This window comes from Athene noctua, chromosome 2, assembly GCF_965140245.1.
Source record: "Athene noctua chromosome 2, bAthNoc1.hap1.1, whole genome shotgun sequence".
NCBI classification, from domain to species: Eukaryota; Metazoa; Chordata; class Aves; order Strigiformes; family Strigidae; genus Athene; species Athene noctua.
The window spans coordinates 120,951,719-120,963,161 of record NC_134038.1 but is presented as its reverse complement, the minus strand read 5'-3'; the positions used below and the strand labels follow the sequence as shown (position 1 = coordinate 120,963,161).

At 49.3% G+C, this 11,443-nt stretch overlaps 1 protein-coding gene across 1 annotated transcript; it reads right to left on the bottom strand.

The window, feature by feature from the left end:
• Positions 1–2,043: 2,043 nt before the first annotated feature.
• On the bottom strand, positions 2,044–10,093 carry PTCHD3 (patched domain containing 3). The gene is made up of 4 exons (XM_074900074.1): positions 9,259–10,093; positions 8,880–9,001; positions 7,161–7,306; positions 2,044–4,738 (listed from the first exon to the last, which is right to left on the bottom strand). The coding sequence occupies exons 1-4, from the start codon at positions 9,988–9,990 to the stop codon at positions 3,138–3,140; spliced, it is 2,601 nt and encodes an 866-aa protein (XP_074756175.1). The 5' UTR covers positions 9,991–10,093; the 3' UTR covers positions 2,044–3,137.
• Positions 10,094–11,443: the final 1,350 nt, after the last annotated feature.

The following is an 11,443-nucleotide window of genomic DNA, read 5'->3' as shown; positions in this document are numbered from 1 at the left end:
AGGATGTGACCAGAGCCAGCAGCTCTTCCTGTGCTTCTTGCCTTACATATCCCTTCTCTCCTTACAGTGGTGATCAGCGTTTCTGTAATCCTTCTGGGTCGCCTGACCTTGCTTGCAAAGTCCATACATTTTCTTTTCCCACCAAGTTCCAGAAGAAGATCCCTGTTCACCCAGCGAGCCTGCTGCCCCGCTTGCTTGACTTACAACACACTGGAATTGCTCGTTCCCACACTCTTCTTACAAGATGGCTCTTAAAACCTGACCAGCATTGATTCACCCAAATACCCTCACAAGCAGATTCCCAGGGGACATTACTAACTAGTTCCTCAAGCAGCCTAAAGTCTGCTCATCTGAAATCCGGGGTAGTAGCGCTGCTGACAGCTTTTCCCATATCACCAAAGTTTTTAAACTTGGCAGTTTCACGATCACTGTGGCCAAAACAGCCACCAATCACCACATCACCCAAGAGACCATCTCTATTTAGAAACAACAGATCTAGGGCAGCGCTTTTCCGAGTCAGCTCCCTTAGTATCTACACCAAAAAAGCTATCTTCAATGCGATTCAGGAATTTCCTGGGGCTGTTGTGTGGATGTGAACCTGGATTTCACCCATTTGCCTGGGCCTGATGGATTCATCTGATTAAGAGCACAGACATCTGATCTGAACCAGGTTTCCAGATTGCCTTCATGGCAAAGGAGAGGTAGGAACTTCTATGGCAACTAACCACAAATCAAGTCCACATATGGAAATAGGTGGAGGGTTTGAAACTAGAAGTCTTCTTTCTCTCCCCTGAATATAAAAGGAGCATAATGTGATGTGCTCAACCATGCACGCCTTCCCTTCCACCTGTGAGGATTCCCATCATTCCCCTGGGAGATCCTGTAGGTTTCTGCTGTTCTCCTGGACACCAGCTGGTGAACTACTTTCTGCCGAGCTGTTGTCAGTAAAACTGCCCAGAAACCTCAAGGAAAATTACTCTGGCAGCCCTGGAATTCACATAGTCCCCATGGCACTGCAAGATTTTAATTCCTGCATGATTCTGGACTGTCTTGCAAGGAAGGGCAAATTCTTAAAACCTGCTTTGCATCTCAAGACTTAATATGCTGATTATCTGTCTAAAATGCATTTGGCTAGCTTTCCTTTGCAAAGGACAAACCCCACGGAATGAAAAGTTCAAAATGCACTAACAGGGTGGGTCTTTGAGAGCAGAGAAAGACAGGCCAATAGACCAGCTTGTACTGTGAGCCATGTTAAGCAAAGTTCAAGCCATCTCTGACTTCCAGCCCGCTTGCCTGGGAAGATCTGTGGGTGGATGTCTCAGCTGCATGGCTGGGAGTCCTCGTCTTCCTTCTGCTCTCAGCGTTAGCCTTCACTCTCCGTTTTTTGTTCCAGTGACACCTCCTCTCTCCTCCCTCTACTCTTTCTTTGGATTTGATAATGGCATAAAGGTCACTATCCATGATGAAACAAAACCTGGGCAGGAACAGGCTTTTAGCCCAGCTCATCATTCAGGAAAGGTGACGCGAGACTGTGAGGGCTGAGCTGGAGCTGCAGTGGGTCAGAGGGGCCGGGGCCCCCTAAACTTTAGCCACCTTGTTTACTCTCTCGCTCTGCACTGCGGGTGGGCTCCTTCCCTCTTCTTCCTCACACCAGCACGGTGCTGGGAGCCGTTAGCTGGGCCTAAGGTGTAGGAGAAGCTGCTTCCAGGTAACAGTTCCTGAAAACATTTTAGCTGCTAGTAGCTCGCTTGTTTTTTTTGTGGTTGAGGGTTTTTTTGCTTTGTTTTAGTTTGGTTTTTTTTTATAATGCTCTTTTTCTAATTCACAGTCTGATGTTTATTTGCCACTGAGGCCTTGACTTGATTTCCAGTCCATTGTCTCCATAAACAGAGACATCGTGAAGGAAACAGAAGGATTCTGCCCTGTCTACCTGGTCTCATGCAACTGGTCAGAAATCCCCATGGAAGAGAGGCAGACCCTGGCTCTGTCGCACTTCCTGCATCTCTCAGAAGAAACACTCCATAGCTGCAGATTTGGGCTGAATGGTTTAATAGTTCTTAGACCAATTTTTCCAAAATGACACACATCAGTTACCATCAGTCATTTGATCTTCAACAAGTAGCTCATTAAATTGGCAACAGATTACAAATTGACTTTTCATGCAGCATCTTGTCCTTACAGGTTAAAAGACAACCTCATATATTCTTAGTTCTTACTCAGTGAAGGCTCCTCTGCTCTATGAACGCATCACAGGATGGGGTGTCACTGATGAACACAACAGAATTTATGGGTTTATGATTTTCAGACTGACTGGCTGAAACCCAAGTTGCTTTTTCACTTTGTCCTCAGTCAGGGCCCGGTTCTCTCCAGTGAATCCCTGCCCTGTCATGCTGTGGCACAGCATCTTCCACAGTGGTTACTCAGGAGGTCCACACAGGTTCAATCACCCACAGCATCTCCCTTCACAAATTGCAGCCAGCAGGAGCTACACACAACCTCCTTAAAGCTACATGATGTTTAATCTTCACGAGAAAATGGGACACCAAGAAAACAGATCTGAACAGAAAATGTGAGTCAGTTTGTCTTCCCTGAGGGTGCTGCATTAGGAGCTGAAGCTGCCTTTGGCTCCTGAAGGCTTAGGGAGTCCCTGCAGTACAAGGCAGATCTGACCCCTTGTAATCTTGCTGTAAAACCAACAGGTTTGAGCATCTCGGGAGAAAACTGTCTTCAGGTTCTGTGCTGGGCTGAGTTACAGCATCAAGGTAAACAGACAGGAAATGCAAGCCAGGGGGAGTTACTCTTCCCTCCTCTATGCACTGCCTGACAAACCTGTAACCCAGCTCATTAAGCTCAGGCCATGGTCAGTGTTTATAGTAATTTTAATACATTCAGTAAACAAGTCACAAAAAAATATATTTAACAACATTCAGGTGTTAGTCATGCAGACAAAAATGAGAAATGCAAATCCATTCTGTGCATTTTCATTTCTTCTTCTGTTATTCTTCAGGCCTGGCTTTTCTGAAGCCTTTGCTTCCCTGTTGTATTTAATTTTCTGTCCTTCATTTTCTTCTTATATTCCCTGAAAGTCAGTGCATTTTAAGCTACATAAAATAAATAATATATTACACTTAACTTGGTCACGGACAATCTTTATCATTTCTAAACCTAAGCTCTAGATTTTTAGATTCTGTTGTGTGGGATGATATGCCACATTTTCCAAAAAAGGTTAAAAACACTGGAATAAAGACAAGACCATGAAGAGCCCCGAACAAAATAACAAGGAACATGATCTTGAAGAACGTCCTAAAGATGTAGGTCTTTGCTGCAGCCAGGACAACTACTCCTAATATAGTAGAAACAGCACCTTGTAAGACCGGGTAACCTAGCAGGGACAGAGCTTCGACTGCTCTTTGGTTGGCTGATGACTCTCTGCTTGTAACAAAGGCGTAGGAAATATGAGCAGAAAAATCGACTGAAAACCCTATGCAAATGACCAGGTTGATCATGGATATGGAATCCAGGTTGACGCTCCAAAATGTCATGAAACCAGCAACACCAACAATAACAGAAGCTATAGCAAAGGTCACCCACAGGCAACACAATGGGTTGGGAATAAGCCAAAGGGAGACAACGAGCATTGCCCCGGCAGCAACGACAACGTTCTGAATGGTGTTCTGCACTATCACCAGGTACTGGTCGTAGTAGATGAACGCAGGGTGGTACACCATTAAGGGAATACTGCACTGCTTGGCTGTCTCTCTTAACTCGTTGAGAAGATTCTTCTCATCAACAGCTGAGGTCACGTTCACAGTCTGGATGAAGAAACGTGAAGCTTCTATTTTATCCTGAGTCTTGTTAATGTCCCACTCAAAACTGGGAACAATTCTGAACAGCTCAGGCAAGTTACTAATGAAATTAGTCTTATTGTTTATATCTATTGAACCACTCTGGGCACTTTTTGTGTATACTCTCAGCCATGACTCTGTGTAGTTCTTATCTACATAGGAGATGCTCTCTAGTTTCTCGGTGCAGTTCTCAATACCCAGACGAACAGTCTCATTCCAGTAATCTACACTTTCAGTAATGACAACCATGACCCTGGGCCCATAATCTGAGAAGTACTTGCTGTCATCATCATAGTATGGAATAACGTAGGAGTCATCACTTGCCAGATTTCGAAGATCGATGCCTTCCCTGATCTGAGTACATCCATAAATACTGCCACCCAAATATGCTCCGTACAGCAACACCACAAGTAGCTTGACCCATTTATTTGTAAAAAAAGGGCCAAAATACTTCCTAAAGAATATGCTCATTGGGTGCTCACCTTCCGGCTGAGGTGACTGCCTAGAACAGTTGCCTATACAGCAAACATTGTACCAGCAGGATTTCTCTGCCTGGTTTTTATCTACCCCCACAGGCATACAAGTTAGCCAGTGTCGGTTTCCCTGCTCCCTTTTATGATTTAATACAATAATTCCCCCAAAGAAGGTCATGGTATATATATAGCAGAAGACAAAAGCAGTGCCTGTATAGAGGCAAAATGATCTCACAGATGGAAAAGCAGTCCAGGTGCCAACAAAGAAGGCCAAAACATCTGTGAGCGTAGTGATGGTCACAGAAAGCGCTGCTTCTGCATAAGTCTCTGCCAGCAGAGATTTAACATCGGATTTCTCTTTACTTCTTGAACTTTGCTCCCAGCAAGCGATCATGATGAACATGTCATCAACACCAACTCCTGCAAGAGGAGAAAAAGTTAATGCTGCATTGCAAATGGCAGCTTCCACTAACACCCAACAGAAGTACAAAATGAATCACATTGAAGTTGGCATAACATTTCAAAAAAGCAAACTAGGCTGTTAACACTGTTTTAGCACTGATGAGAGTTAAGCAGACATAAGAAAATGAATCCTTTGTGTGTAGCTGAAAATTATTACGAGTCAGAAACTCTGGTGACCTGATGGGTTGTTCACCCTACCCTGCCAAAGGACTGGGCACACATAGTCCATCTCTGGCAAGTGCGTTGTATCTGCTGTCCCAGCATCCAGTGATTTAAATACATTCCTTATTCTGATGCTCAACCACCCTGATCACTGGAAGCATCCCCCATTATCTCTGGACTCTCTCTTCACCACTGCAAAAAATTAGACCAATAGTTTCTTGCTCTGCCTTCAGCAGAGAGAGAGAACATTTGCTATGTGCATGGGAGAACAGCGATCCCAGTTTTCCAGTGGTTCACTTTTTAATGCTCTTTGCTCTCCACTTCTCTCCAGTTTATCTTCAAGCATTTCTTCATGATTTACTATTAATTCATCTTCACATTATACTGATGCGCTCAAATATATATTACCCACCAGAGTCCTGGGAAACCCTGCCAGAAAGACTGGGTCCTGGTTAGAGTTTTCACTAAGATGCAAGAGTAGGTAAGTGAGCCAGAGTTCAGAAAGGAAGAGCGAGTGTGCTTCTCCCAGCTCTGGTATCTCTCGAGACCTTAATCACAGACCTTACGGTATTTTAATCACACAAAAAGGGAAAGCAAGACCATGTGAGCGGAGGAGCAAGCATAGATCATATAGCTAAGCATAAAAGAATAAATGAAATCACCACCTGGTGTCTGAATGGGCAATTGCCAGTAGACATGCAGAGATGAATTAAGCAGCACATCAAAAGGTACTAGTGGAAGGCAGAGAACCAGACTGCTTCAAGAAAGGAGGCAGAGGTCAAAGCAATTCATCTGATGTACTGATAATTTGTTTGCTTTAATGCAAGGAAGACAAAACTCTGCATGTTATTTATAACGACCTGAAGAGACAGGCTTAAACTCTTTCCCAGGTACACAAAAAGGTCCTTTTGAAATTCAGAGCCGCTACAATTGATGAACAAACAAAAGCAAATAGAAAATGCATTTGAATTATGCAGGAAACAAATCATGTGTGCCTTAATGAGCATTTGCATTAGACATCTAGCATGATGCAGAACCTCTATCAACCTGGGAGTTCTATGTGCTTTCGTCAGCATGGGACCAAGATCAAGAAAACATCACACAGATTTATCATACAGGGGGTCAGAAAAGGGTTTTAAGAGCAGCAATTTAGTTGCAGCAATACTGCCTCACATTATTTGGGAAGTTCAGCACTGCCTGTCAGGCAGTCTATGCAACTGCAGTGCAATGATACTAACTGCTTTGCCTTCTGGCGGGAGATGGTTGCACAAATGGTGCATCACTTCAGTTATATAGCTGAAGGAGATGTTAAACACAGAGTCATTATACTGCAGAGGCAATTTCGTATCTTAACAAAGCAAGATGGATTTCTTATTTGAAATGACAGACAGTCCTGCTCATTGCTTAAGCTATACTCAGGCCCAATTTTATCTGGCCAAAGACTACCCTCTGGAAAACAGGATACAAAAACTTACGGTAACTTACTTCCTGTAGTCACCTCCTAAGACAGGTGCTGGATGAAGTCTGTGCTAGTGTAGCACGAGCTGCACGCTGGACATGATCCCCAGTGCTGCTCTTGAGCTACCCCAAGGCTGACTAACAGCAGAGAAGTAGAGCGCACTCACTGTACCACAAAAAGAGGTGGTCAAAGGTTGGATGCTTTGGGGGAGACCTCTGCATCTGCTTATGCTGCTGACATATTCAGCAGTCCCACAGATCAGTGCTAACAACAAACCAGTCTGGGGTGAACAAATTTATCCGGAGCTAATGAGACATGTAAATGCTTAAGAGTACACCTTCAGGAAACAGCAGGGGATGACACAGGGGAATGCAGTGACAGAACCCAGCTGAGCTCAACTCAAGTATTAGCGCTAGTTAAATGATTAATCGCCGTGGCTAAGTTACCAGGGTCGCTAGAACAATGCCAGAAGGGCTAACCCTACCACCCTCTCATTTCGAGTTTTCATGCCATCACAGGGCAACTAGAGCAGGCAGTGCTTTTTGGGGAAGTTGCCCTTCCACCAGAGCCCAGCTCCAGCCCCGGTGCGGGGATGCCGAGCTGAGCTCAGCAGCGGCTGCACCTCCGCCTGTCTCCTCCCCTCACTGCAGGACGGGACCACACAGGAGCTGATGCTCACATCGTAAGACTGACACCGTCAGTTTGTTTTAACTCCGCTTTAGTCTTCGTATCTGAGTCCGAGTCGCTTTTTCTACTTACCCAGAATAAGAAATGGTGCATTTGCTACAGTGACCACAAACGGCACTCCACAGAAGAGCATCAATCCAAAGCTGCTTAATACAGCTAAACCGGCAGAAACCACTCCACAGCATGCAAGCCAGACATTATTTCTTATACAGCTCAGTCTGAAAATATTTTAAGGAATATCTTAGTTACATGTCACATATTTCACCAAGGCGCTTGGCATGACAAGTGCACAGCTACCAACAATACCCTGTCTGTGAAGAGAACTCGGGATGAAAGCTGCTATTTGCTAGGACAGCTCCCAGGTGGCAGCACTGGACAAGATTAATGTATAGAGGAAGGTGCTACACACGTTATTACTGCTGGCCAGTTATATATAGGAGTGATGATGTGTACTGATCCTTGCGTCAGTAACAAGAGAGCTGCCAAAGTGAAGACACATAAGCTCTACCAGTGAGAGGCTGGAGTTAGGGTGACCCCCACAATGATGAAATTTTAGAAGCTCCTTTACCACAGGGTCTTGGCATAGCGTATCAGTGTAGTAGGGAAGCATCTCCCAGGTAGCAAGTGCTGTGCAGAGGAGCTTTCTCAGCAGACAGACTGGCTGTCAGCCATTTGCCAAGACGCCCCCGAGGGCTGACTCAAGGATTCCCCATGAAATGCTGCCAGGGGGAGACTTTGCACCATACTGATGGGGTAGTCACCTCTTGCCTGATTAGTAACATTTTCCAGGCTGTCAACCGTTTCTGAACTCTGAGAGCCTCTCGCTTCCAAGGCAAGAGGCATGTGTTGGTAAAACCACCCTTGTCCTTTCTGTGCTCACAAATGACTGTAGCCAGCACCAAGGAAGGGTGAGCTCAGTTCTTTGTGGACAGCAGGGAGGCTCAGCTCTGCTAGCAAGCAGAACACCTAAAACTGCACCCAGTCTTGCTGTAATCTGGGAAGCTAGTGCTCCTTCATCTGTAACATAACTCAGCAGGTGGCAGAATAAAAGTGCAAACAGATTTTAACACGGTATCCTTCTTCCTCCCTCCCCTGCTTCCTTCTCCTTTTTAACGGATCTTTACAAAGAATTAGTCTCTATCTATTTGACTTTCATGCATCTTTTTGGTGAATGTTTCCACTGGGTAGGCCAAGTTAAGCCAGTGAGTTTAACTCAGCAGAAGATCTTGTGTGGAATTCTGCTGCTGCCAGGCTGGCTGGATCACGCTTCTGGTCCCCTTCCCACCCAAGGTAAAGTAGAACCCTTCCATCGTTGAAAGTGTGTCCTTTGGCACAGTCTTTTTCAGTGTCAAAGCTACAGCATCTCAGACCTCTTTGAAAGGTAAAGGGTAGGGGGTTGTTTCAGCGGTTTAAATAGTCTCAAAGCCACCAGCTGCACCGAGGATGCTTATGAGGTGGGGGATACGGAAATGGCCAATGGCTTCAGAGAACCGATGAGTGGCTACAACCATTCAAGCCATGCATCTCTGGACTGAATGCTTGTTCAGGTATTTGTCTGGCACGTGTCACGGACCCAATTTAAGCAGTTGGGAACCACGCACAAGTAGGAGAGAAACAGCAAAGGAATACATTTTGCCTATTGCTAAGCGTCCCATCCCGTGAAGTCCACAGCCTGAAGAATGGCTTCACCTGACAAGAGCAGAAACTGACACTAGCAAGGTGAAGCAGAGCAGCGGTCACTTTGCAGTGACCCACAGCTTAGGAGGCGTTTTACCTTAGGAGGCGTTTTACCTTAGGCATGAGACGATTGAAAAGGTTATCGTCAGGAAATAGGTTATGGAGAAGAGTGGGATGATGCTCTTGGCATTTCCTTCAAATTCCTCTTGTCTGGAGAGCGAGGTAAAGTAAGTCACCTGCCGTTAAAACAACAAGGCCAGAAACGCTGAGGCGCTTTGCCCCTTCTGCTTGGGCCTTCCACACGCGCACGGGCGACACCAACCATCACACTGGCTCGGAGGCCAGCGCACCCCGGGGGCCGGACAGCGTGTCCGTGGCCCCCGTGACCCGCGGGCTGGCCCCGCCACCGCCTCGCCTCGCCTGCTCTCCTCTCCTCTCCCTCTCCGCGACGCGGCAGCCCGGGCCCCTCGGGGCTCGCCCGCCCGCGCCCTACCTGAACGAAGGCGAGGCCCATGGCCGCCAGCTCCGCCGGGACGTCCTGCAGGAAGCTCTCCAGCCACCGCCGGCTCTCCGCCGCCGCCGCCGGGTCGTCCTCCCGCAGGTAATAGACCAGCTTCAGGGCCCGCGCCGACACCACCCGCCCGCCCTCCGCCGTCCGCACGCCGCCCAGCGCGGCCCCGAGAAAGCGGCCGTCGTAGACGGGGAAGGTGAGGTTCTCCAGGGCGGCCGCCTCGCCCAGCAGCGGCAGCAGCGGGTTGGGGCTGTCGCAGGCGCCGCTGCTGCGGGCGCAGACCTGCTCGTAGCCGCGGGCGCGCACCGCCGAGTCCAGGCGCAGCACGTCGCGCCGCGCCCCCGGGCCCAGGACCGAGCTCCCCTCCGCCGCCACGGCGATGAGGGAGGCGTAGGCGCCCTCGGTGGGCAGCCGCGGGGCGGAGAAGCGCTCCGCGTCATCGGTGGGGAAGTGCCGCCGCACGAAGTCGCGCTCGGCCTTGGCGGGCCCCCCCGTCGGCGTGAACTGCCCCTCGATGTCGTCCGCCTGCCGCTGCGGCAGGAAGAGGAATCCGGAGCCCAGCCCGCCCGCCAGCAGCAGCGGCACCAGCACGAAGGGCCAGGGCTGGGCGGCCACGCCGCTCCCCAGCGCCGCGAAGAGCCGCCTCAGCGGCCGCTCCACGCAGTCGGTGGGGCGGCAGCAGCTGTCGCCCGCAGGGCGCGGCGGCTTCGCCATGGGCGCGGCGGGGGCCCGGGCGGCCTTACGCCGGGGCCCGGCGGCGCGGTCTCTCCCTGCGCCGGAGCGGGGCCGCCGCCGCGGAACGGGCGTTTAACAGCGGCGGGGCAGGCGGATGCGCCCGCCCCCGCTGCCACTCCCCGGGGCTTCCGCCGCCTCCCGCCGCGGGGCAGGGGGGGGCAGGAGCCGCCCCCCTCCGCGCCGCGCCCCGGGCTCGGGTGTCGGCCAGGAGGAAGCGCGGGCGGGAGGCCTGACAGCTGCTGCCGCCGCCTCCCCGGCCCCGGCCCTGCGCCGCGCGGTCTCGGAGCCGTCACAGCGCGCGTGGTGCCGGCCGCTGCCCGCAGCCCCGCTCTGCCTCCGCGCTCTTCCCGTGGTGCAGGCTCCAGGCCCGGCTTAGTCAGGCCCGGCCTAGCCAGGCCCTGTTTAGCCTACGATTAATCCTCCAGAGCAGGCGTTCTCAACCTTTCCTTCACCACAGACCCCCTTTAAATACCTTTTGTGGCCACAGACCACCAAGACTTGATTCACAAATTAAAGCACGAGACTGCATCAAATACTGATTTCGGTTTTCTCATGAAGGGTATTCAGATTTGGAGAGAAGGGGAAAAAAGTTAATCTGTTAATGCACACGCTCCTAATACCTTTATTGCAATGGTTCCATATAGATTTAAAATAATAGCATCAGCACTCATCTTGCTCAAATGGACCATTTTATGGTATTTTAACGTGATAATTCTGAATTTGATGCCAATTTTCACGTTACAGTTGGATGACAAGCTTTTACAATTCTTCTCACCTCCCCACTTGTTTGTCTGTGTTCAGTCACCATACGTTTTTATTTACAGATCCAGCACCACCACTTGGATGAACAGACTTCAGCCCCGTTGTGGCCCTAAAGAGGGCCACTGGGTTAAGGAAATGTCTTGAAGAGAAAAACTGCCGGGTGAAAGTGGGTCCCATGAACCATACTGGCATGGAATGTACTAGTGCGTCAGAGCAGGTGGTGGTGGGGGCTTGAGTATGAGAGGAGCATTGCGGGGAGGGGGCTGTGGGAAGGGAAGGCGCAGTGCTTGCTGTGGGCCAGACCAAATGTTTCTGGGCTGGACGATCCCCACCCCTGCTTTAAGCCTCCATGGACCCCCTGTGATGACATCGCGGACCCCCCAGGGGTCTGCTGACCACAGGTGGAGAACCACTGCTCTTTAGTGTTCCCCCAAACCTGCTGCAGTCGTTGCTTTACCACTAAGGATCTGGCTGGGAGCAAAATACAGAAGGTACATTCATCTTGCTGCGTTTGCTGTCTCAGTAAACAAGTTTACAAAACTTGTTTGTAAGTGAGAGCTGAAGAAATAAAGGACTTTGAAACAAGGTTTAGTGATTGCAATGGGAAGCCACAGACATCTCCGTGGTGTGGAACACCAGAGATTTGTGCAGAAACAGTGACAGAAAGCAT

Coding starts and splice junctions, on each gene's coding strand:
- PTCHD3 (XM_074900074.1), bottom strand. CDS start 9,990: ATGGCGAAGCCGCCGCGCCCTGCGGGCGACAGCTGCTGCCGCCCCACC. Junction 9,002..9,258: donor TGGGCCTCGCCTTCGTTCAG/GTAGGGCGCGGG, acceptor TTTTAACGGCAG/GTGACTTACTTTACCTCGCT. Junction 7,307..8,879: donor TCAATCGTCTCATGCCTAAG/GTAAAACGCCTC, acceptor AAATATTTTCAG/ACTGAGCTGTATAAGAAATA.